The sequence below is a fragment of the Anser anser genome (genome assembly GCF_964211835.1).
Source record: "Anser anser genome assembly, chromosome: 16".
Taxonomy (NCBI): domain Eukaryota; kingdom Metazoa; phylum Chordata; class Aves; order Anseriformes; family Anatidae; genus Anser; species Anser anser.
Genome location: NC_139737.1, coordinates 6,482,667 through 6,509,486, shown reverse-complemented (window position 1 = coordinate 6,509,486; position 26,820 = coordinate 6,482,667). Strand labels below are relative to the sequence as shown.

Here is a 26,820-nt window from a genome sequence, read left to right as displayed (position 1 = left end):
AAGTTGCTGCGGCGCTAAGCGAGGAATGAATGCGACCACGGTCGGGGAGCCCCCCGCCGGGAGCCGTGGTAGCTTCCGGCGGCCGCCTTATGGGCGATCCCGCCTGGCCCTGGCCCCGCCCCCGCACCGTAAGCCCCGCCCCCTCCAGAGAAGCACCGCCCCCCACGATAAGCCCCGCCTCCTCCCGGGAGGCCCCGCCCCCAACCGGCCAGTGGCAGCCGCGCCCCTTTCCGCGCTCGCCAGAAGTGTTTCCCGCCGCCGGAAGTGCGAAGTGTCCGGGGAGAAGGGGGAAGAACCCGGAAGCGCGGCGGGGCGATGGGGTGCGATGGCGGCACCATCCCCAAGCGGCACGAGCTGGTCAAGGGGCCCCCCAAGGCCCAGAAGGTCCGGGCGGGGCGGGGGGGGGCTCGGGGAGGGCCCCGGGGGGCGCTCGGAGCGCGGCTCGGGCTCTGCCTCGGGGAGCCGCAGGGTGCGGGGGGGGGGGGGAAGCGGGGAGAGTTGTACGGGAAAGCGCGGAAAAATAAATAAATAAATGGGAAGTAAGTAAACGAAAACGCTTCTGTCCCACCTCCGGTGTGGTCATACTGCTCCGCGTGCCGATTAAAGTCGCTTTGAATATCGGCCTGCCTTTTATGGCCTCGTGTGCCACAAAACCCGCGTTTTTAAAGCGAAGTTACTGAGTTTGTTTTTAAGCTGACATCCCCAGATGAGGTTGTTGCTTCTTCTCTCGTTATAGGAATGGCCCCGGTAGTTAGCTTGACCTGACGAGGTGGCCAGGGGTGAGACCCACAACTAGGGAGAAGCGGGCGGTGGGTAACGTGTGAAGAGATGGTGAGAGTGCTGAGGGCAGTGGTTAAACGGAGGTGACAAAAAGGAAGAAAACTGACTTAGAAAATAACTGCCGAGATGCAGAAATGAGCTCAGTAGCTAAAAACTAATCATGAGTTTTCACTCCAAGTTTTTGTTATTTTATGGAATAATTTTAAGCGTAAAGAGTAGGTTTGGTAAGGTGCGTGGGGATTTGATTAATGTTTCAAGTGCTGTTTGAATTGATATTTAAATAATTTGCAAATAGAAAAACTATGTTAAAATCATGGGTATATTTTCATTCAGGTTGACAAAACTGCTGAATTGGTGGCAAGGTGGTACTACTGCACTCTGAGTCAAGAGAAGTTATGTCGACCAATTGTAGCCTGTGAGCTTGGCAGGTATGACATTCTATGTAGATTTCTATATTAGAAGGTACTAATTTGTAAGTAAAAGAATATTATGAGCATCAAACATGATCGCTAAAATTTTATGTTATAGGTTGTATAACAAAGATGCTGTCATTGAATTTTTGTTGGACAAGTCACCTGATAAAACTCCTGTGGAAGCTGCATCGCATATCAAGAGCATTAAGGTAAAAAGGTTGTGTTTAACACTAAAGAGCGCCACAAAATTTAAAATGTGCTGCAAAATCTCAGTTGGCTTGTGTTCTCACTATCTGTTAAAATCGTTAAAAATAGAAACCCTCAATGAAAAACATCTCTGGACATGTTACTGTGGCTCAGAAGTCTAAAAGCCTAAAAAGTAAAAAGCCTAAGGCTTGGGTTTTTATTTTATTTTGTTTTATTTTATTTTTCAGAACGTAACAGAACTAAACCTTGCAGATAATCCAGCTTGGAGTGGCGATAAAGAAAGCAAGAAAGGTGACACATACGACGACATTCAGTCTGCACGCTTTATATGCCCTGTGGTGGGACTGGAAATGAATGGAAGGCATAGGTCAGTATTGTAGTTTCTGGATTTAGATCATATAAGTGAGTACTGCGTTAAATATGCAGTGGGTTAAAATTTTAAATCATTAGTGTTGCAACTCACGTACATGCTTGAGCCTTTGTGGGGACTATGTGTTCTTCATTCATCTCATGTTTAAGAGGAAAGATGAAATGTTACCTGTTTGGAGAGAGTAGAGAACAATGTTTGCAGAGAAAAAGTGACTTGAAGTTGATGGGCGCTAAACTGTGGGAGACTGACATGGACAGGTAGAGGAAGGTCAGCGGAGACCTCCTTTCGCAGTGGAACAAATTGCATCGAGCAATTCCATCTTTCCCTGTGCTAGGATAAGAATGGAGGGAAAGTGTATGTCTATTAAAATTCTGTGCTAGCATCTACTTTTTGTTTTGCTGAAGAAGGACTTTTCCTTTGCATTCTGTTTTGGGCAAATTAGCAATTTCTTTTTCTGTACATATTAAACCTGATAGATGAGAGAGGTTTGGTTCACAGCGTGATAGTTTCAAAGTATTTCTTTGATCAGTAAACAATTAGCATGTATTTTTCCATCAGTACTTATATTGTGCAAATTAGTATGTGCCTATCCAAAATGTGCAGATATCTTGTTTAGCTGCAAGTGTATAAAGAGAAAGTTAGCTGTGTCCTACCAGCTGGTTGCAGTATTTGTTTTGTGTTAAATCGGCACTGCAGATACATACTTCAGACACACAGGGTTTATTAAAAGTGGTATTATGTCTTTTCTTTAAAGGTTTTGCTTCTTGAGAAACTGTGGCTGTGTGTTCTCGGAACGTGCTCTCAAAGAAATTAAAACAGAAGTTTGTCACAAGGTGAGTTTTTCCTTCAACTTTAGTGGCAGTGGGGTTACATGTAGCCCACAGAGACAGATGTAGGTATATACGAACAATTATGTTCACATCCACTATTGTAAGGTGGTTTTTTAATCTGAATACGCATATTGAAACAACACTTACAAGTTCTGTTTTATGGTGGCCTGAAGTAATTTTATACGTGCTTTAAAAAAAAAAAAATTGTGCCTCTACATAGTTGTCAGAATGAATGTTTTTGCTCTCAAAAACAGTTTGGTGATGCAATAATTACTTTCAAAACAACATTTCTCAAATGTTTGGTTATAGTTTAAAAGAGGGTGATTTCTTTGTTTTCACAGAATGAATCTGGTTTGTATTTATCAGTATCTGCTATATTTGTTTAAAGTGATTACATTTCCAAATTATGTTTTGACCCCCTATTTTTAAAGGCCTTTGTCTTTTTTGGAGGCAAAAACTCTTCATATTTTCAGCAATTCTGTGGATTGTTGTTGAAAATACTGACTGCATTTCATTTTTACAATAGCGGCGTGATCTCCTTATGAAGGTCTCTTTGCAGATGAAGGCAATGATACATGTTGCAAATGCTCTCTTTTTCGTATCACTACATTTATTTGCATTGGATTTGTGGTGACAGTTGCCACAGAGTTATTTCTCACCAAATACCCTGCTATTTGGTAAGCTGTACCATGTACTTACAACAAACAAGACCTGTGAACCAAATACTTTCTCAGTACAAGTGATGTGAAATAGAGCTAATTAGCTTTAGCCTCATTTTGCTGCATTCAGTGTTAATTTTGTTCTATAGAATACTGTTATAGCCATTTAGATAATGGCTCTGCTTTCCTGTTGCCAGATGCTGCTTTATTTTTAATGTGTTTTTTCTTTGTTTCTAAATTTGTTGTTGATAGATGGATGTAATGTGATTAGTAAATGCAGAAAGCGGATGTTTTTTCCATGGTTTGGCCAGTCTGGTAATCTTACAAAAACTAAATTAGTCCCACATGTTTTCTGTGATTTTATTAATAATTAGGAAGTATATATCATAATTTCATTATTTTGCATGCAAGTGTTTTTACATGTATGTGACTTCTTCACTATATTCAGAAGGATGTTTCTAGAAATACTGAAGTGGATATAATATAACTTAGTCTGTCTTCCTTTCATTTTTGGATTTTTGTTCACCAAGGCAATGATAACCAGGCATGAGGATGTTTTAGTCTTCCCTTTGATTAAGAGTGATTCAGTAGATTTTTAGATACACAATGATAATTCATGCTACATTTGGAATCAAGGAGAGGGACTGTAACTTTTCTAAAAAAGATCGTGAGGAACTGATTGCTGTGCTTCCTGGTGGCTAACAGTTTGTTAGTATCCATAGCCCTAATTAGCTGCATTGACCCAGCATGCTTTGTCTTTATATGGCAATATAGTAAAATGAGCTGAAAGTAATGAAAAAGAAAAAAATGAAGTGTTGTGTATTGTACGTACACTGTTTTCACTTCCTCCCAGGGGATGGGATTTCTAATATGGATGCAAAATGGGGAAGTGTCAGTCTAGATGTTTAGCAGCTCTTTTCTCCACTACTGTGAAATTCAAGAAAGCTCTTTCAAAACAAACTATTCCTGTGCATTAGTCTCACCTGTGAGCCTAGAGAGCAATCTTGATAGTCTGCTAATTTGTAAACAACAGTTTCCCAGAGGACTCTACCGAACAGATGCATTAATGATGCAGTGAAAACATTCACCAGAGAATACAGATATCCAACAGCCTGAACAGTAGTTCTGCAGTCCTCACCTTGATACTCATTTTCTTTAAACTAGATAAACTGAATGATATAATTAGCATGTATTTACATGCTATAAAGATGCATATCACAAAATGCTATGCTGAAGTATTTGGGACAAATTTTGAAGATTTTAACTATTTAGACTGAAAAGGGTTGTAAAAGGAGTAACTTGTGAATGCAAATAACGTGTAGTACCTTTTTACACAGACATATTTTGTCTGGGACGTATTTTTAAGGTTTTGTAGAGCAGGGGGAGAAAACTTAAACTATCAGTAGGAAGTTGTAGTCTCAAATGTGCAGGATATGACTTTCAGGATGTGACTTTCAGGAAGGAAACAACTTTGTTTTAAGATACTGGAGTTTGATGGTGATGAGTATTCTGTAGGAGGAAGTCCTGAATGAAAGCAGTTCTCTGCTGCCTCCTGCTTCCTGCCTGCAGTTCTTCAGGAAGGATTTTATGTGACATAAAAAAATATCAATTTAAAATATGCACTTCTAACTGGGAAGTATCCACCTACTGTTGGTTTTGATTCTCCGTCAGACTACTAAAATTAAAAGACCGAGCCATACAGTTTCCAGCCATTGCATTTGTATTTGATGGTTTCTTCAGCAAGACCAGTACCAATGTGTATGTTTTGTTGAGGCCAAATATCATTCAACTGAATGATTAGGATAAAGAGCAGCAATGAGAAGGAGCTTTCTTACCACTCAGTGTTGAAAATTCCATGGGTCTGGCATAACCAAAAGGGATGTCCAGCTTCAGAGTTTCATGAAGCCCCCCTCTATGAAGGGGGCAGGAGGCAGGGGAGAAGCACAAATGCATATTATAATAATTCCTGTACTTTGTATAACTAATTTCTGGCTGATGATCATCCTACAAACCTGTTTCTTAACCAGCTTTTTGAAATGTAATCTCATGCATATCTTTACAGTTTCTTTTGGAGGTGATTCCAGGTTCAACAGACTTCAATACACACATGAAATAATGCCTTAACTATTAAAGTCTATGCCATACAGAACACTTAATCAAATGTTTAACTTAGATACAGAGCTATTGAACGTGTGCCTTAGGCTTTTTAAAGCAGAAATTATGCATACATCTTTCAGATACAGAGTTAAGGTGTACGCAGTATGTTATGCAGCTTAGTGTTTCCTAGAACACGGTCACATTGACAATTTATGCTCTTAGATCAACAGTTTCCAAAAGTTAGTAAACATTGGTTGCTGAGATCCAAGAGTAGTGATCTATCTACTTGTTTCACAGTCGCACGTACAGGACTTTAATGAATGCTTTTTTAAGCATGTTGAATGCTTTCAGCTTTCACAGTTTTATAACTTTTTTTTACTTGTTGTTAGAAGTAAAAAAAATATTTCAACAATTTAATGAAGTTGTGATCGCTCAGTAATGGGTAAAATAATATTTCTCAATAATTGAGGATGGGGTGGCTTATTTAAGATTTTGCCTAGGGTTTTTATAGATGTAGAATTTTGTGTTTAAAATCTTAAATTCTTTAAGAAAGGAGGGTCACTCTTCAATGGTTTTCCTGGATTAACATGGCTAAAGTAGGACATAAATAATATTTCTAAGAGAGATTTAGAGATCTACATTTTTTCCTAGCTTTCCTGGTCAGTTTCTGCAAAACAAGCCAGTTTAATTAAGTGCCTTGCTATTGAATTTCACCTTTTCAATCAACTCAGAGGTGAAACACAGTTGTTCTGTATGATGGTGATGAAAGGTAAAAAAGCTAGGTACTGGATTGTCTCCAAAGACAGTAATGAGGAATGTTACATTCATGTTTTAAAAAACAACACAGAGTAGATAAACACTGGGAGTGCCTTACTTGGGTGTGGGTTGGAGGGAAATTCATTCTGAAATATTGTTATGGTTAATACATGCCAGAGACCCATTAGCTTCAGTAATGGTTTTTAGAGGAACTCTCAAAATGCCCAGTGTGAGCATGGTGCGTGGCTTTTTTCCCCTCCCATCCATAAAAAAAAAAAAATCTTCATCAATAATTAGCCACAAGATAGGCCATGGGTTCTACATGAGACTGAGTACAGGGTTGAGTTTTTTAAGTTTCTGTAAATAAATAGAGACCAGATGGTCCTCCTCTAGGTTAAAGTTCATTTGAAAGAAATTGTTTCCAAGAAACTTGTGTGGGAAAGGGAGCACTACAGTTCCAAGAACCTAGGATTAAGTTTGTAATAAGAAATTTTTGTGTTCTATTGTTGGGTCATTTGTTGATTCATGTGAATTTTTGGAAGAATGCTCAGTCTTTAAGTTGATTTTCATACTCAGCATAAGGAAAACTAACTTCCTTGCTGTAGGCTAGTGAGAACTACGTTTGGTCTGCAAAGGATCTGGAAAATGAGATCTTTGTCCTAGCTGGTGCTAGGTGTTATTGCCAATTGTTGCAGACTGTTGCAAGATTCGGGGAAGTTTTGTTTCCCTGCCCTGGGACTGAAAGCTCTTCACTCAGTTTTCCATTGTTCCCTGGCCTCAAGTTTCCCACATCTCATTGCCGTGAGCTCCTGCAGAGAATCAGAACCAGGGACTTAGAGGTAAACATGCATTTCAGGACCCCTGCTAATGTTACTCATCTAGGCACCCTCGTCATTAGGAGCAAAGCATGAATAGTGCAAGAGTGGTGTTGCCATGCTACACAATGAAATTAGAGATGCAGCTGGCCATGAAAAAACAGTGAAATGGACTGTGTCTGAAGCTGGCTGGCACCTGCTTCTCTACAAGCTCTGCAGCTTGTCAACTTTTTTAATCAAAGTAATCTAGTTCATAAAACATACAGTAGACACAACTCTATCTTGTGCGCTTTGTATTTCACCTTTGTTTCAGTCATTACTTCCATTTTATTACTTTCATACCAGTTCTTTTTTTCAGCTGTAGACATACATGGGGAACATATATTTTCCAGTTAAATAAGTCACTTAAAGGATTATGAATGTTACCCTCGTTTTCTGTAAGTTGCAGTTTTAGACACGTCATTTTCTTTAAATTAATCCCTTAGCAGTTGTTACTCTTTCTTTTACTGTAATGCATAAAACTCTTTATTTCACTGGTGAAACAGTAGTACAGCATTAAAGCACGAGGGTAAGCACAATACACCATGTGAATGAAGTCTGTGGCTAAAAATCTTGGTGGGTTCTGTCAATATTTTGAGTATTTGTTTAGCTGATAGTTAAACGTTCAGCTTCATGTTGAAGTAGCTATCTTCCTGAAAACGCCAGTGATCTTCAATTGGGACTTCTGCCTGGTGCAGTACTTTAAGTCTGTGGCGTCTCTCTAGGCAGTCCATAACAAGGGGATATGTTGCAGGCTCAAACTTATTCGCAAACAAGTGAGGTGATTCAATAATCCACTGTAAATCCCCTAGTCCATAGACGCAAATGTCTCTGATGTAATGACCTGCAAAGATAAATGGAAGCATCTGAAAGCAGCAGAAAGCTGACCTGAGTCACTTTAAAATATTTTGACTGTGATGTTATTAATAAAAATTACCTTTTGAATTCTCACAGAGCATTGTTACTCTAGATTTTAATACTACATGTTTTTTAACAGTAGATTTTTATTTTTTAATACTAGATTTTAAACTTGAAGGCTGCATTTTGATTTTTGTATCTCCAACTGCTTCATTGACACACTGTATCTTGTAGTGCATTCTGAAGTTCTTCTTATATCCTATTCTTTTTGGGTGCCTATTTAATCATGCAGTGCTTTACTAAGCTGAGTTTTATGGTTTTGTATTTTAAACTCTTTTTTGTGTGGTCAGCACATGAGGAGATTTAACCCAGAGCTGATGTAAATATCTGTCAACCGTGCTTGTCAAGTAAATCCCTCCACACTTTCCACTGAAAACTGATAAGCCAAGTTAATGCATTGGTAAATGTAATAGAAGAAGGCAATCAAATAAACAAAAGCTTGCAAAACTTAAGTCACTGAAATATAAAATAGATGCAATTCTGCCATTGCTCCCCTTGAATTATTGAAGTATTGTAACTGGAGGTTGAAAGAATGGTTGTCAGTATGTGGTTACTGTGACAATCTTTGCAAGAATATGTCAGAACATATTTGAATTAGGTACAGTGGAGGAGGATGGATTGCTCTTTTATTCCATACTTCCAAAATAAAATCTATATGGCTACTGAGGCACATTTAATAGCTAGCTTAACACATAATACGTAATTTGCAATGAATGCTCATCAGTGAATCAAATTCTAGTTCACATTTCACATTACCTTTGCAGCCCTTGTGTGTGGTGCCTTCTTGATCTTTCCATTTAATGGCTCGTATGTTTCCTTCCCAGTCTGCGTTTGGTGTAGCACCTGGAGCATCTTTAAAAACATAATGTTCTGATAAGATTCCTTTTTACTGTTTTCTACTAAGAGGGATAATTTTCACTGCTGAAGACTTTTTAAGTGTAGCCTTGTCAAGTATTTATTTACAGATACTTACATCATAAAAAAAAATCATTGTTCTCAGTTTTTTTCTTTTTTTTTTGTGAGAGCATAAGCTTTTATGTAGTTTAAAAAATTACTTTTTTAATCAACGCTTTTGTGGCCTTGTAGCTAATGATCTACACCATAAGTAGTACTTTCTGGAATGGAGCTTAATTTTGCCATCAGGAGATAGGGTTTGAAGGAACAGCACCGGGACTGAAGAAATTACCACATTTATGCAACACAATTCAAGCAAGGTGGTATTAAGCCCCAAAATGGAGCTCACTAGCTCTCTGTCTCATAGACCCTGCAATATTGGTGCAGGAGTTATCCATAGTAAAAATAACATACATCTTACCATTTAAACGATTCAGTGTGACCCAGTAGTGTTCGTCCGGACTGTATGTGTCTCTTGACCATTCAAGCAAATCTTTTGCACGTGCATCAGTCAATGTAAACTCCACAAATTCTTTAGTGAGAATGTAATAGGCACTACCAAAATATATAGTCAAATTATACGGAGGTTTAGATTTTATGTTCTTGGTTGGATAGACGTATGACATTCCAGAACGCACATATTCTCTGTAACTAACCTGTGTCCTGTGTTTCATATGAAGTGGTTGGACTACCCCAGGAGTCATATTTTTTCCATTCCATTTACTTTTGATGTATTTGATAATGTCTTTGTTTGTTTTAATGGGATAATCTTGACCACACAGATTAATAACATAATTCCACTGAATTTTGGATTGAACTAGATCTCTCATGCAATTAATATCAGCTTGTAATCTTGAAAATCCAGCATAAACAACATTTTCTCTTTTTGAGGAAATAAAAATATTTTCAAAGCAATTAACAATATTTTGTACAGCGGCTTTATAATCCTCTGATGATTTTTCATCAACATGTATGCAGTAAATATTCTGAGGCATATAAATAGCTCTTAGTAGCTTTACAAACATTTCCAACTCCTTGTGGATTGTGATAATGTATGCCAGTGAGAAACTTCCTTCTTCAGCTGACAGTGGTCTTGTTATAAAACGCAGAGTCTTCAAGACCATGGAGCAGTTGCACGAAGTCTGAATGCAGCTGAACGTTGCAGGTCGGTAGGTATTCTGGCAAACGCTTCCAATTTTAAAGGCAGCAGTTTTCCCCACAAAAAGAGCTGAACAAAGTTCATCTGGGTAAAAACCACACTCTGCTGTATTTCCGCTAAATTTCTGTTCGTTTGGATCTTCAAGAAGTGTATCCTTTAGATAGATGAAGGTGTAGATGAATGTACAGACAGCAATGCACACTAAAAATCCTGATTTTGTTGCATCAAGTGGGTTCATCTTTTATTATCCGGAGACTGTCTTCACATCATTTGAGGGTCTAGCTCATAAGCTAGAAGTTGATCCTACTTTGAAGCAACGTGTGCTCCAGCAGGTGAGCAGTGCAGTAGGTTGGTCGAGGTCCAGCCCCCCCCAGAGGAATGGTGTGCCAGCTCTGTATGGGACAGCGTGTAATCTCAGCCATTGACGAGATTTCCTTAACGCCTGGGAAACCTTAGGTTCTGCTGGAGGAGCAGAATTTAATTCAGTGAATTAAGTCAGCAAAAAATTTATTAAATAAACGAAAGGGGAAGATGAAAATGCATTCTACAAAATGTGTCATTCCTTATCCTTATAAAGTCAGCAAATGTTTCTTTCTAACTCATTTAAGACATTCCCCCCCCCCCCCCCAACATCTTTGCATTAGTGCTTTGGAAAACAGCACATGCGGACAACAGTCATCCCTTATTTTTAGCATGTGTGCGTATCCTGAGATAAAGTTTGCTCCTGCCTCCATTAGCATTCATAGATAACTGTAATTTACATCACTGTTGGCATAGGAGTTTTTCCATTGCCATTTCTTTTTCTTACTTATACCTTTCTTGTTGAAAATGTCCGAAGCATGATAGTGCAGCAGTCCTGCATCCCACGCCTATTACGTGAAGATTTGTCCTTGAAGCATTTGGTACAGAACTACCTAGAGAAAATTCCAGGGAGGGGAGGAAGAGTCCATCAGCTGTCATTAAGCTTGATAGTTAAGAAAGATTTTATTTGTATTTTAAAGAAAATTCATATCCTCTTGTACCTTATTCAATGAATTTGTTTTTAATACATTGTTATTTTCACGTCTAAGTATTCCATGCTTTGCAGCTGTCAACATCACAACGTATTTGCTATTACGTAAGAACAAGCATATTTTTGTAGTTTCTTTATGTGAACGCTGTTGTGGTTAGAAGGCTCTAGGTTTTAATTTGAAAATTAGTGGACTTTTTTAAATGAAAAAGCGGTATATGACAGTTTTAGAAGCTTGAAAATAGAGGTCATTGGAGTTGAAGTAGGAAAGAAACAGAATTTTAAAAGCATTAAAAATACAGGATTTGAAGCAAGAGAACAGATCCCGTATAACACTAAAATATTAGGCTGTTGGGAAGGAATGTATTTATCTCATTATCCTTACTGGTATGCACTGAATTACATGCTGAAAGAATGCCTCTTCTGCACTTAGCATTCCAGAAAGTGGCTTTGGGTGTTAGGTGGAGGATTCGTCCATTTTGTTTCAGCGTTCTGTCAACAGTGCTCCTCAGCCTGCATTGAATGCATAGGCCAAAGAAAAACATTAGGAAGTCAGGTCCCAGAAGATTTTTTTCATCAGCTCCTAAGGGATACATTTACTGTGTAAACAAGCTTGATTGTCTTTCGGCCGTTTGTGTGAAAAACTCAAGCAAATCAGGTCCGCATCAATCTTTTAATATTGTGCAGAAAGGAGGAGAACAAGATTGCCATTAAAAGGTAGAAGCAAGAATTTTTCCAGTAAAACTGAAATATGCCAGCGCTGTAGTCTGCTACCAGCTGACTACCAGAGCCAAGAATAGATTTGTGTAAGAGCCATTACGTGCCCAATAGCAGAAGCTAGGGAGAGGGAGTGTTTGTTAGGAAACACTAGTTTTTATGGACCTGGAGCCAGAAAAAACATTTTATTCTTAGAAAATAATTGAGGGGGGTGGGGCACTGAGGTTGCTCTGAATTAGTGAATGTGATGAGATCTCTGTGATCCAGCACGTGGAAAGACCGCTCTGCACATAAAAGTTACACCGGAGACACAGAGCAGTTAAAGAAATCTTAGGGACTTCATATTTGCTTAGAAAAGAGAGCATTTGTCTGTATATGACGAGTACACTCTTCATGGTGTTTGGTTGCTTGTTTGGTTGTTTCAATTGAACACGATCTTGTGGATGGGTTGCAAAGGTTAGTTCCCTAGGGAACCAAACTATAACCTGTTTGTTTCATACGCTTCAGTTTTTATTACCCATCGAATAATAGCTTCCAGGGATGTTTCAGGTTAAGTATTTACCCTTTATTCTTCCCCTTAAATTGCTATAGCAGCATAAATGTACACAAACAATTCGGTGACAGGTAAGAGGAAATAATACCTCTCCCAACGGTAAAAATGTTTCTGGGGGATGAGTAAATGATAAAGCCTTGCCTAAGAGAGCAGAATTTGATGTCGTTCAACCTCGGGATATGTTCACAGAATGCCAGCATTGGCTTTCTGCTAGTGTTTAAACATGTCTAGAGCTGAAATTGTAGCTCTTGGTCCCATTGTATTGGAAATTTGTGACTGACAAGATTCATCTAACCCCTATTCTGTTACCTGCTGTCAAGGACTCTGCTACCATATTCCCTCCTGCCCTTGAAGAGCAAGGGATCTTTCTGTTAACATCCGCTGTCCAGGCATAGCCCTGACTGTCTTGCCTTACGTTAGTTTTATTCTGCTAGAGTGCCCCTATAGGTATTTATTGTTATCAAAATGTCTCTCTGAGATTCAGCCTTGCATAGATAGGTTTTCTAAATCTGGAGTATGAAGTTGTCTTAATTTTTAGCAGTGTTTGACGTTCTTCAGAAACCAGCACACTGTAGGGATTTTCACGCATCTTTGTGGCTGCTCTTATGGGTGTTACCTAACAGAAAATTGTTGTCTTAATCCATCTCAATTAAATGTCAACTCTAGAGAAAAATGGAGTTATGCTTATACCTGAAAATAGGCCTGTAAAATATCATCTCAGTTTATAAAAACCCCATTACAACTTGCAGTGCATTTCATAGTTAGTAATGAATTATTCTATAGTTCGTCTTTCCTTCCTGCCATAAGATTTTGGACTGCATTACTGCATCTCTAAATCTCCTATTCTGTCCGTACTCTTTGTACTGGTTAATATTAATGGTTAGATAAAATTTAGTTTGTGTGACAATAATTCAGTGAAACAAATGGTTTAGGGATACTTCGTCTTGTAATAATTAAATGAGGAAAAGGCATTAGCTCCTGTATTTCCGAATCTTTTTATGCCTTTTTTTGTCTGAAAGGTGAAAGATTATTCATGCAGGCCTTAGTGTAGACATTTCATAAGCAAGTGAATACTAATTCAGTCCTCTAAAAGTTTAATGTTAAAACCAGCACTTTCAATGGCTTTTAGCTTTGTTTTTTTCCTTAAGGCCAGGTGAGTGTGCTGTGTCTGCCTCTGTGTTGTGACCTGTATCAAATAAAAGAAAAACTTCTTCATATATCCCAGTTAACTATCTTAGAAATTTTAAATCATTCTCACTTTTGCATCAGTATTTACTGATAAATATAAACAGTTTTATCGAGGTGTACCTTCTTATCCTTAATTTCTTCCTATTTTCTTGCATTTTTCTCAGTATGTTTGATCTCATAACAATTTAAAACAAACACTATGATAGGTATTTAAACTGTTAAGTTATATGGTTGTAAGATACTAATTTCATTGTGACATTACTTGTAAATACTTGTTAAATTCTGAGTTTATTGATACAAACAATACTCGTAGCAATGACCTTCTTGTACATCTATAACAAAATTTAAAACAGCCTTACTGCAGATTTGAGTGTGTTGTTAAAGTGAAGTGGTCTTTCTGAAATGCAGATATGGCACTTTGTAAAAATTACAATTATTTTGTGCTTTAATAAAGAAAAAGCAAAAACCCGAAGTCCTAAAATCTAAATTATTCAGTCTTACCTTGCCCAAAATTAGCCAGGAGAAGGCAGCATAATAAAAATAAATAGTCCCATTGTCCTTCAGCAAAATTCAGACAGCATTCTTCATTCTGTTGCTTGTGTGGAAATCTCAGCATAAGTGAAAGGGGTTAAACATTAACGTGCATGTTTTCATTTAAGACTTCATCTGGCTTCCCGCAATGCTTAGCATATTTATTCTGCAGTAATGCTGTTTAGCCTCGGAAGAAACGTCCTCGGCTTCTCTCTAATGAGAGAAAACTTGAGCTTTTCCAAATTTCTGTTGCCGCTGTTCGGAGGCAGCCTTTAAAGGACCGAAAGCCGGCTTTCAGATCCCTAGCGCACATTGCTGGTGGTTGCGAATTGCATTGCTGTACCACGGGCTCTAACCTCGGCGCTGGGTGATGAGAACTGCAGGGGAAACTCGCCCTCTCTCCTCCTCCTCCTCCTCCCCCTGGTTTCTTAACTGTTTGCCTGCTGAAACTTTCCGATTTGCGGCACAGGAGCATAGGAAAGAATTGTACCTGGTCACTTCCAGGGTCTGGAGCTTAAAGATACTGGATGAGATGTGTTCCTGCTAACTGAATGTTCACTGCGTTGCTACTTTTACTGAGATTTTTTTGGGGGGTGGGGGTGTTAACAAGTGAAAAAAATAAGTTTACTGGAATTATGAAGCTTTGTGGCTCTAGAAATAAGAAGGCTGGCATATTTTGGATACTTGCAGATTAAAATAATGTATTACTCAGAAATAAATAGAGAGAAAACCTGGAAGTAAACGTAGGCACAGCTGCAGGTACAGCAGGTACATTGCCTTTAAGGGCGGATCTGTGAACAGAGGCTTCTGCTTGGACACTAGTAGATGCTACGAGCTCTGAGTGAAGTTCATGGTCACTGACTTAGTATGAAGGAGCCTTCTTCCACTCTTCCCGAGTTACCTTTTCCCCATCTCTTTGCCCCATTGCCACTCTCCTCGGCCCCTCGGACAAGTGCCAGAGGTGGTGTTCGGCTGCTCGTGCCCTACTGGCCTCCTAGGGAACGAGCTGCTGGAAAACGCCCTCTCCTGCTCCGTGTTTTTAGTTAAAGATTATTGTCTTCTCTAACTGTTAATGCATCAGCTTACGTGGCTGGTAAATGAATACTGATTTGGTCCTTGGCTGAATAGGACATCTGCTCACGCCGGTTTCTAAATGCTGCCCTGTCGAAATCCTACCTCAAGAGGGACGGTCAGGGTGCGGTGCCGTAGTCCCCTAAGCGGGTGAGAGTTGATTTTGGAAAACCGTTCATGTCCTTTTGCCTTCCTCCTAGTGGTTGTATGTAGGAGGACTTCAGGGGTGAACTTAGTGTTTATAGTTTGGGAAGGGGATTTCAGGTTTCCATAGGATATTAAGCTGTAACATTGATGTAAATATCTAGCTATGGAAACATATTATAATGCAATTGAATAACAGGCAAGTAAGACTGGAGCAGTCGTGGATGGAACTACATCTTAGATGCTGTACAAAAAAATGTCAAAAGTAGTTTACAGCAAGAAATAAGGTACAAATGTCTTCTGTAGCTTAAACTTAGTGTAGAAGAAATGCAGGAAATGATCTTCAATTAAGATTCTGTTATTACTGAAAACGAAACCAAAGAAAACGCTTGCAGTTTAGAAGGTCTTCATTATTATAAAATGTAATCTCACTGTTTTTGGCTTTTTTTAAATACAGCTTTTTTTATTCACCTTTTGACAACTCTAAATACCTTTGTTGTTCTTATGATTTTAAGTCTTTGGGGTGGATTTTTTTTTGTAAAGCTGGTGTGTGAACATGTAGGGTATGTAGTGTATGTATATGAGTGAATAACAGATTTTGAAGAGGTTTTAATTATTACTTGCAGACCCTTTAACTAATTCCTTGTTGTAAGCATGTTAAACCATTTTGGTATAAGCAGTTTTGAATATGTTTTTTATAATTGGATCCTGAAAGGACATTTAGACAAAGATTATGCAGTTTATCCAGCATGTCCTTCAGCTAACATCCTAATCTTCAATTACCCTTTGAATCTCACATTCACGTCTACAGGCTGCTGATCTATAATGCTTTTGTCCATTCCAGAATAGTGCTCAAGTTCAATCTCATTTGTGAATGTCTCCTGTTCAAGGTGCTGCAAAGACATTAAGGAACTACACCACGTACCTTCATACATATTTAAAGTCCCAGTATAAACAAGGTACAGCAAAGGAGACCTTGTGATATCGTAAGACAAATATCTGCCTCAGAACACCTTAGATGGAAGGAACAACCTTCCTGAGTTTGCAAAACTGAAATTTTTCTGCTTTTTATCGCAGCGTTTCAAATTGTTGGGATAAAGTCCTTTTGGTTTTTGTATGAAAGGATAGCAAGAAAAAAAAACTTAAAGCTTTTTAGCTTAAAGCTAAAAATGCTGACAAAAAAAATGTGATGCACATCCAAACAACAAATAGCATCTACTGGAGTAAGTGAAACCTGGGAAGGTGGAGTTGGTTCTACGTATGTAACTTGCTGTACTTAGAGTATGTTTGGGACGGTTTGGTCTCTGTAATACAATCTGGCTGTTGTCATGGCAAGAAATTATCTGTTTCAGGATATGAAAACAGGACACAGTCTTTTCCCCGTTTCTTGTAAATATTTTTCATTTTAGAACAGTTCCACCTGTGTTTTCCAGATGAGAACCCTGGATTTCTTTGCCTTTTTTTTAAATGCAACATTTATTCGGATTGGAGTCCTTTTACATAAACTTTAACTTGCAGGCAATAGCCTCATATTTTTGTATGCTTAACAGGTTATGCTTTAAAAAAAAATTGCAGAAATTACTTTTCACGCCAGTAGCCTGTAGGTGGGTGCTGTCTTTCATGCTGTATTCAGAAAACGTCCAACTGGTAATGTACGTGTAGGGCTTCTTTAGACTGAGTACAGCTCCAGTCATTTTCACTTTAGTATAAAGACTAATGGTCTGTCCTGACTTTTCTAGATTTCTCTCTCACCAGTGTCTGAGATCATACTGAGCTGGTATTTCTAGCAGTAGCTTATTGAGTAACAATGGAAAAAGTGAGCTACTCACCTATTTCCTGTGTGAGACTTACTATTCTGCCTGATTTACGTGAATATTCATTCTCTTACTTCTCGTTTGTAGTAATTCTGAACATTTGTACTCTATTTTTTTAATTGTGTTAATCCCTTGAGTATACTGTAGTTAAATAAACCAAAGGACGTATGTACAGTACTTCGATCCCTGCTACAAATGCATGAGTAACCTTTCTAATCTTTTGTTCAGAAAACATAATAGTAGCAGCAGAGACAGAATTATAAACTAATCTTGCAAGCAAGCAGAAAGCTTCTGAATTTACCAAAAGAACTTATAAAAATAAAAAAAAGAAATCTTAAAACAGAAAAACATTATATTCAATGTTCTGGATTTACCAGATGATTAAAAAATTGTGCAGTGAAACATCTGTGCACCCAATCAGAAAATAAATGTGAAATTACATGAAGCAGATCACGTACGGATTAATTAATAAATGCACTTTGAAAATGTAAAACTTGGTAGTGTTTAATAAATCAGGTAAAGGACAGTGAGATGGCCAGGCAGGGTTAATGAATAATGCCATTTTCACGACCCCTTTTTATCTCCATAATCATTTAAAATAAAAAAAAAAAAGTTTTCCCGTTGTAGCTGCTGGGGAGAAACATTCCCTGGTGCTGTTCCTGGTCAGTATAAAGGAATTGCTGCTCAGGTGTTATTGCTTGTGTGACTATTAGTAAGTTGAAAGATACCTTAGAACAGTGTGTCATAATACTTTGATCTTAATCAAATGCATTCATAACTTAAAAAAAAAAAAAACTACAGCTTTGAAGAACAAAATATTTTAATACTTCCAAAATACTTCCAAAATTATTTTAGAATTTGCTGTACAAATTGACATGGGAGCTGCTTTTAAATGTGGTTATCACCAGTTCATGATTCACAGTGAAGATGAATATTTGTCTTCCTTTAGATGAAGGGGAATGCTGTCAGTCAGTATTATTTTGCTCAGCAGTAAAAACTACAGAGATTTTCCCTTTGATGTTTTAAGTGAAAAGCTGTATTAGACTATATTAGAAGAGAAGAACTATCAGAAAAGACACAGCAGTAAGGGGAAGAGTTAGGGAACTCTTTGGAAGTGGTAAACACGGAGCTGTTAATTCTAACAAAGGTTCACCAGCATAAAGATCCTGAAAAAAATGATTTTGTCGTCTTTTTTTAAAGTGTGGTGTTCCCTTTCAAGAGGAAGATGTGATTATCCTTAATGGTAATAAAGAAGATGTGGAAGTGTTGAAGAAAAGAATGGAGGATAGAAAGCTCAAAAGTAAATTAGAAAAGGTAATATTTTTATATATTGTTTAAATAAAGTTCTTCTCTATAATGCAATTTTTGATCAGACCACATAGCTTATTCTGTAAAACTTGCGAGATTCTGTGTGCATATTCTGTTAATAGCATTTTGAAATTGTATCTACTGAAACTCTTAACTAGCAGGCACTGCATGGTGCTCAGAAAATGATGGAATTAAGTGATACGCATTTAGGGGAATCTTGAGAATGTGAATCATCATTGCCTGACACTTTCAGCAGCTGAGACTTTACATAGATGTTGATCACTTGACGCTTATTTCTGCGCTTGATTTTGTCTGCCTCTAAGATTCGATGGCTTACAAATGTTTTCCTAGACTTCATTGAACCGAATACTAGTTTAGTTACCAGCAAGCATGTAATTCCTTTTCATCAGAGTCATCACTCATCTGTGCCAGTACAGCACCACAGGGCGTGGGCCTGGGTTAGCCCAGGCACGGGCTAAAAGCATGGTTTAAAAGGACTTTAAAGATAGATGAAGATAAAGTATTACAGATCTCAACAGATGAGCAATTGCCCCCAAAAGCGGTCGTTTGCACTCAGTTTTCATTAGGAAGGTGTCTCCTTTTGTAAGTGAAGCACCTGTAGCTTTGGTTCAAATGGACTGGAAGCTGATGCTATCCTTAACTTATACACAAGACAAGTACCACCAAGGTGTGCTGAGCAGTTCTCTCTCGTACTGTGTCAGCACAGTTGCTCTTGGTGGCAGACAAAAAATTATGCTTTGGTCTTTGGGCACTGTATGGGCCTCTGGTGAATGAATACGCCAATATTTTGTTTTAGAGGAGACGTGCATCGCTGGCTGGTGCAGTATTTGCAAATCTCTCAGCAGGGCTGTTGTCTTCTGTCCTCAGTTACTGATGAGTTTTGCAACACTACCTTGCCCTGTTGCCAGATGAATTTTTGCAGCTAGAACCAGTCTTCTGTGCTGTTGTTGGCACCACTGGTTATAACCTGAGATCTGTGAGCTCCAGCTCTGGTGTCAGTGGACAGTTACTGGCTTGGAGTCGTCAGCACTCCTGTTACTCAGTTCCTGCAATCTACAGGAGCAGTCTGAGCCTACCAACTGTAGCTGGAACAAAAAGCACAAACTACTTTTCTTTATACCCATAAGACAAAGCATAAGGAAGATGCAGCTAGCACTACTGCTAAAAATAATAATAATAATTCAAGTTTAAGTGTGTCATATGTGCTCATGCTGAAATAAGTATAATATATACTCATGTATAGTATATATGCATACATCTGTTGACAAACATCTCATAATTCAGATACCAGACACTGGGAGGTAACTTCTTATTTTAAATCCATCCTTAATAACAAAATTTGAAGCATCGTTAAAAGAATATTTTTGTGTACAGTGGAGGACGCCAGGAGAGCCAAGTCTGTTTTTGGAATAGTTACACTCTGCCACCACCTTCTGGCTAAGCTTTGCAGCAGCATGTGGTATAGTATTTTTTTCCCCAAGCATTAATTGTATTCTTGACAGCATGGGTTCTCCTAATTCTTATAACATATTGAAAGGAATTTATTTTCTTTGGGTTTGTATAGCTTCTTTGAAATATGTACCCCATTCTGAGTGTATACGGAGTCAGCTTTTGTGATAACACTGCCAACAGCTGTTTTAATGCATCTTTCTTTTTCAGTTTGACATTTTATATAATCAAAGCCAGTAATGAAGTTCTTGTTGCTGCTGTTTGGTTTTGTGTTTTTTTTTTGTTTTGTGGTGGTTTTTTTTTAATCTGGACAACTATGAATTAACTTGGAAAATCTGGTCCACAGATGCTTTTAAAAAAATTGGATTAGTTCTTCACACCTTTGCTTCCCAAGCAATTTGCATCAAAGAGCCCACTTATTGAAAGTTACCCAGAAGGGGTTTTTTTATTAACTAAATAAAAAGAAGTAGATATAAGATGTGGGATTACTCTGAATTTTATATTGAAAAATGTCCGTACTGATTATGGTTAACTGTGTCCTGTTTAAAGTCCTTCAGTTTATTATCCTGCCGTGTGGGTTCAGAGCATTGAATTACCTTAATGATTATACCTCCTGCTCCTGCAAAGTATACAAACCAAAATATCAGATCTAGACAGTTCAATTTTGGCCTCTATGGCTTTCTTTAAGGTACCTTCAAGCTTTCCAAGATTATTATTTTTCCCCTATAGAAATAATACTGAAAGCATGGGTAAATATTATGTTGGGAACAGTTCCGCTGTTCCTGCTGTGTGTCTATCGAATGCAAATTAGGAATTGCATATTCTTTCAGTAAATCATTAGATTTCTACTTGTGTTGTTTCAGAAATCAAAGAAATGTAAGTCAGCAGAATCAGCTTCTCAGCAAGATACCACCGAAGGTAATGAATGTCACAGCTACAAATTATGTGTACTCTTAGGAGTCGTGAAATAGGTTGATGATTTCATTTTTTATTTCATAGATGCTCCGGGTCCTTCAAAAGTCAAGAATAGAAAGGATTGTATCAGTTCCAGTTCTGGGGAAAAGAGGCAGATTATCTTCACCAAAAGTTCAGGTTGGTGATAATGCTCTGAACTAAATGTGAAAAAAGTGAACAAATAGTTCTGCTTTGAAAAATATTGCAGGAGAGATTCTTCTTTGTATTTTTGTACCAGAGTTTTCAGAAGCTACCTGGTCACTTCTTTTCTGACCAGTAGGTTATTGCACTCAGTTTGCATGAAGAATTTCTTAAGCTAGAACTTTTCCAAGTATGTATGTTTTAAGTGTAGTCTCTTGTACATGTGAACCCAGGTGTGAATGAACTGCAGGAATTTTCTTTGGGCTTTTTCTTTACTGATTTATACAACTTCATTCTGAAACTGATTACACACTATCAGTTAAAAACTACAGAAGATAAACAATTTTTAAAATAATTTACTTTAGTCCCTCTCACTAAAAAAAGTTAAAATCTGTTATTTTAACCACATCACTAGTCCTAGTGTATTCTCTAGCTGCCCCGTACTACTTTGAAAGGCAGAACAGGGAGAACTGAGAACACAAGCTTCTTCACATATCTTAATTTATTGTCTTCCTCGGTAATAAAAGGTCAGCTCCTGTCTTCAAATGACCCACGATGTTGTTCTTTTTTCAAAGAACCTACTGTTTTGAACATGTATCCTGAAGGCTGTCTCTTCAAGCTGGAGTAGGAAGCTTCCTCTTGAAGTTGAACAAAGTTCCTTGTTCAATAGAAACTGTAGTCAACTTTTTCTTAAAATGGAGTTTGCTGTACCATCTGCAAAATCTACAAAACTGATTCTGCTTGAATTGTGCAAGGGCTTCCGTTTGCTAGCTTTTCTTTATTCTGCCCAGTTTGCCTTTGCCCCATCTGATATCCATCATCCTGTGCTTTTAGTAAATACCAGCATAGTAGTGACAGACTTTTTGTTATACTTTCATAGTACGTAAAACTCTTTCCACGTGCTTGTGACTGGCAAGTGCTGTGATGATAACTAATGAAAATAATAAACGCTCTTAACCATACTGCATTTCTGCATTTTTCGCCATGAAACAAGGCAGATTTGCTTGTTTATGTCATTCCAATATTGCTGTGCTTTAAGTTGGCGGGAACTGACTTAAATACGATGAGAGATTCTTATTCACACAGTTATATAGTCAAGGGTTTGAAGTATCTATTTTATTTGGAATTAGTAGTTGTTTTCCTGAAGTTCAAGCAGTCAAAAAGTCTTTTATGGTGGTTTATTTCAGTAAAGTGTATTAAAAAGTCCCAAGCTGATGACTTGACTTTCAGTCCTCCGTTTTAGCTATTAATTTGCTAATATTTCAATGCTCCCAGTGAAATAAACTTCAGAATGTACTGGTGTATCTACAGTAGTCGTGAAGGTATGGATAAAATTGCCTGTCCTTTGGTGACTCTCTTTAGGTAATATATATTATGCTATTTAATGTCTCCAATTTATACTGGTGTGTTAATACAGAAATATAAGAATGGGTGCGTTTTTAAAGGCTGTCTGAGGTTTTAAGGTGAAGTATTAAATTGTGTATATTATAGCCACAGGAAAAATCAAGATAATTTGTTTGAAGAATCTAAATTTATCTACACTTCATCATTTAATTATTCTATGTGATAAGCTGAGAGAATTCCCATTAGAAATGTCTAACCTGCCACTTTCTGTTTTTAAAAGGGCTAAGCTTTTAGGCGTGTTTCGTTTGTGATTATTATAATTGCTTTACGTTGTTTAGGAACTTAGTAATTCTAATAACACTTGATGTATTTTTCTTTTCCAATAATGTAAAGGAGAAAAATATGCCTTTTGAAATGTCAGGTCATTGGTTTGTTTCTGACAGCAGTTACATTGACCAGCAGGGGAATAGGAGGAGAGAGGGAAAAAAAGGAAAAAAAAAAAACATGGGGTGAGGAATGCCAGTAGCATAGGAATTAATTTGTGAACATGGCACCCTAAGGTTTCTGGACTTCCAGCATATGTATTCAGTCTTTCAAATCCAGTGTTTGGTAATTCTTTCCAGACAACTATTAGTGGCATTAAAAGCAGCATTCTCCAAATACAAAGGGTCTGATATATGATGCTTAAGATTGCATGTAGTCATAGGAATTTTATGTGCAGAAATTGGATAAGTGCATTTTCAGACAGGCTCCCTACTAATTATTTACATGCAGTTGTGCCTAAATTATACTAAATATATAGAGTTTCTGCAGACCTTTCTGTGTTCATTTCTTTGCACGGGAGATTTGGCAAGTGCTTTTTAAAACACTGTCCTACTTCGGAGAAGGCTAAATAGTCATTAAGAAAGTTCTTTTTTTGTAACAGTAGATATAACACCGAGAGAAATGGTGTCAGAAATGGAGGGATGGACACTTCCCTATGCCAGATATAAAATAATGTAGGTGATGTTGTTGGTCATGAGTGACTTTGCACAGAATAAAGGGAGTAGATAGATTCCCTGGGGACAGTGTGTCACAAGTTTGGCTTTTGTCATTTGATAGCTAATTTTCAAACAATACTTCAGGGTGATGAAATACTTTAATGTTTCTTTCTTAAGATTAGAGTTCAGAGCCATTTTTCATTTGGAGGAATAAATGTTGTCAGTACTGAATTACAGTGCAAGGGGTTTGCACAAGTAGGAAAGAATTACTCTTTCTTCAAGGTTTCTAAATGCATTTTCAGCATAAATTTTGTAAGCTAAGGACATGCTTGCTATTGAGTTCAATTATAGCATATTTGTGATAGCCATGAAATAATATATTTACTCCATTTCTGTACACATAATTAAAAAAAAAAGTCTTAATAACAGCTCACAAGTGGAAAAATGTATGTTTGACTCTTTTCCTTTTTATCTAGCAGATAACGGAAGTTCATCTGTCCCAGGAAAAGTCAATAAGGTGGCTTCTACTACCACGAAGAGATCCATTGCAGACAGCGAGGAGAAATCTGAGGCATACAAATCTATTTTTACATCACACAGCTCAGCAAAACGTTCAAAGGAAGAGTGTTCCAATTGGGTTACTCACACAGCATACTGTTTCTGAAACAATGATGAGCCTGATCGTAATGTTCATTACTACTTTCCTTCCCTAAGGCTTTTTCTGTACAACTCTAATACAGAACAGTTGTTGTAATCTGATGTTATCTGGAATTACTCACTTCGCAAGTAGTTTATAAACTTATGAATAGCTAATGAACTTATGCTAGTTGCAACTTTTGTTAAATAAGAAATAGATTACCAGAATCCATGTTGTATCAGCAGACCTCATTCTAACATGATGAATTATTTACACAACTGGTTTTTTGTTCCCTCAGTTGGATGCTGTCATTCCCGGTCACAGTGTCTCAGTACTAGAAATGAGGATAAGAGGATATGCCTGCTGTCTTCGTCTGTTGAAATCTGCTGCAAATGTGTTTGAATTTTTCATTGTATTGGTACAGAAATTGGGCGTTTTGAGACTTTCTGACAGTAAAATGAGCAATAATGCTTTCCTTTTGAAGTAGCAATCTTTGCTCTCAGTGGAACTATTATGTTTCTTAAAGGGTCTGTAGGCACTTTCAAGTACTATACATTTTGTTGGTATATATGGAAGCATTATGTTTGTACAAATGTTTGTACAAACAGCAAAGTAGCTGTACAATATTCTTATTGTACATGTTGTAATATGCTTTTAATAACATATGTTCATAGTTAATCATTAGATATAAAGGTGAGCCTGTAATAATGAGTTTTTGTTTTTCCCAAAAGGCTTGGGGGGGTTTCTTAGTGGTGGTGTTTGTAAAGCTAGAAGGATCTATATCTGAGCTTTCATTCTTCTATTAGAGGATCAGAACAGAGTGGAACAAAAGTGTGAGTTTTCTTACTCTTCTGCTGAAACAATAAGGTTCTGTGTCATCTGTGAGGATGAATTTACCATTCTGGGCTGAATTGAATTCAGCAGCTTACTCAAAAATATGAATATTTATACAGGGAGAGAGAAGAACATGCCTGGTAACAGAATAGAAGTGGACAGATCTTAGCTGGATTTTTAGGAAGAAAATAAATATGATATATGCCATGCAAATCAGAAACCCATTGGTAGCCGATGGAGGGAACCCCTCAAGGCTGAAGTTGGCCTCTGAGAACATTTCTCTTTCACTTTGTGGGCAACGGAAATGTGAGACTTTGAGAACATCTGCAGTACACATTATTTTATTTTGTGACATAAAATTCTCCACCACAAACAACTATTTGACTGTTAACTGCTGGTTACAGGAAAATACAGCATTATAGTACTTCACTGAGTTCTGCTTTTATATCTGTGCTTTTTATTCCTTTGACTTTGATGTAAATAAAACTTGCTCTTGTCATATGACCTTAACGCATCAAGTTCAGTTGAACAGACACACAAATGCTTATTTTGTTTATGTTAGAACATAGTAACTTTTTAATGGTAGTCATTGTGTAATATCATAGGCTTTCATTTAGCCCTTTTCTTCTTAGCTTTTCTCCAAACACAGGAATCCTACTAAAATGTTTGTATTCCATAGCAATCAGCGGTTAAATATTTGAATCCAGTAACATCTAGATGAAATGGCCAGGGAGGGGGACAGATGCTTTTTGCCTTTCTTTATTCCTCTTCAAAGAAATAGAAGCTGCTTTTATGATCTTGGCTTAAACTAACAGAATAGAAATGCAGAAAGTAGGAGGCTTTTAAAACCACTGCATGATGTTACATTGTTACCTTTGTGCGTGAAAATAGTTAATTATCCTCATAATTTATTTTGTAAAGTGTCCCCATTTATAATTGGCAATAATTAATTGGAAATTAAAACGCTGTGCTTATATTTGCATAGGCGGTCTTCGTGATTCAAGTGTGTTGAAAGAAACTGGTAGGACTTTATTATTTTGATAGGTGTAAGAAGCCAATGTTTATTGGCATGTTGTAGAATTTATATGGCGGTGAGCATTTTTGTTTTCCAAAGATGTGAATGCATATATCCATCACATCAAACAGTTTGAGGTTCACTTGAGCTTCCAGGAAGCAAACAGACGCACTTTATATGCATGTCTAATAATCGGCTTTGTTCTCCCTCTTTTGTATTCTTTTCCTGTTTGTTATTATCCTTTATTATTTGTTAGTTAACGATAATGAGGTTACTGCACTAAAATATACACCATAGCCATCCCTTTACTTGCAGTCTAATTCTGTTTTGACAATACAAGTTAGTCTTATTAGTATTTTATAGGAGTGCATTTTTCTTTCCTTTAAATCAGTTATAAATCTTTAGGGAAATTAACAGAGTTACCTTAATGCTTTTGATTTAGCTGTTACTTTGCTAAAGAATATAAGCAAAATATAACATGCACTATTGCTTCCTCCCTTTTCTTCATGGTATATTAGGGCAAGCCCTGCCTGCTGACTTGGTAACAAACTTTTCCTGCTCTTTGGGGCCTAACAGACATTTTTTTCCGTCTGACCTGCTCATCTATTAAAATAAGTTTACAACTACCATGATCTGGTTAGTATACCGATTCTTCATATACACTTAGGTTTATTTTCTGGAATCGATAGTTTGTGCTATGCCCCTTCATTAGGAAAGATTTTGTTTGGTAGGTTACCATCCTGACTTCGTGGACGGAGTTCTTAAAATGTTTATGGTTTATAGAAGTGTTGTCAGTGACTGATGAGGTCTTTTCCTTCCCTTTACAAAAAACAGCTGTGAAGGAATGTGATATATTGTTGGCATGTGATGCAATTCATCGCCACAATTGACTTTTGTTAATGTAAAATAGAGGAGGAAAAAACTGACACAATTCTGTTGTTGGCAGGCTGGGTTAGGCAGTTGAGACTGGAACGTTGACTTGGCAAGTTTTAATAGATTCAAGCAAATAGTTTGCTGGAGGATGTTTGCTTTGTTGTGGTTTTCTTTTTGTGGGGGAGGGCAATTTAATTTTCTTTTAATGTAGGTGAATTTGAATGTTGGTGAAAGTTGAAGACTGCAGAAGTCCAAAACCATCTATATTTTTTTTGAGATGCCACATAAGTCTGCCACAGC

General features: G+C 37.5%; 2 protein-coding genes across 17 annotated transcripts; one reads left to right on the top strand and one right to left on the bottom strand.

Moving 5' to 3' along the window:
- The first annotated feature begins 227 nt into the window (after positions 1-227).
- Positions 228-25,136, top strand: RTF2 (replication termination factor 2). 4 transcript variants are annotated; one of them, XM_083801836.1, is made up of 10 exons: positions 228-384; positions 1,114-1,208; positions 1,309-1,402; positions 1,628-1,767; positions 2,525-2,603; positions 18,165-18,278; positions 20,606-20,660; positions 20,742-20,834; positions 23,641-23,732; positions 24,097-25,136. In XM_083801836.1, the coding sequence occupies exons 1-10, from the start codon at positions 316-318 to the stop codon at positions 24,283-24,285; spliced, it is 1,020 nt and encodes a 339-aa protein (XP_083657962.1). In that variant the 5' UTR covers positions 228-315; the 3' UTR covers positions 24,286-25,136. The 4 variants fall into 4 exon arrangements, with proteins under 4 accessions (XP_083657962.1, XP_083657961.1, XP_083657964.1 ...); XM_083801835.1 differs by having other exon boundaries at positions 23,638-23,732; XM_083801838.1 differs by having other exon boundaries at positions 23,641-25,136.
- Positions 7,207-18,154, bottom strand: LOC310882704 (beta-1,3-galactosyl-O-glycosyl-glycoprotein beta-1,6-N-acetylglucosaminyltransferase 7-like). Of its 13 annotated transcripts, none has more exons than XR_014573088.1 (7): positions 13,906-18,154; positions 11,332-11,459; positions 10,752-10,851; positions 9,200-10,399; positions 8,641-8,736; positions 7,511-7,810; positions 7,207-7,460 (listed from the first exon to the last, which is right to left on the bottom strand). XR_014573088.1 is itself a non-coding variant. In XM_083801826.1 (6 exons), the coding sequence occupies exons 4-6, from the start codon at positions 10,173-10,175 to the stop codon at positions 7,584-7,586; spliced, it is 1,299 nt and encodes a 432-aa protein (XP_083657952.1). In that variant the 5' UTR covers positions 10,176-10,399; positions 10,752-10,851; positions 11,332-11,529; positions 13,906-18,153; the 3' UTR covers positions 7,207-7,583. The 13 variants fall into 13 exon arrangements, 8 of the variants coding, with proteins under 8 accessions (XP_083657952.1, XP_083657948.1, XP_083657955.1 ...); XR_014573089.1 differs by having other exon boundaries at positions 9,200-10,396; XR_014573090.1 differs by lacking the exon at positions 11,332-11,459.
- Positions 25,137-26,820: the final 1,684 nt, after the last annotated feature.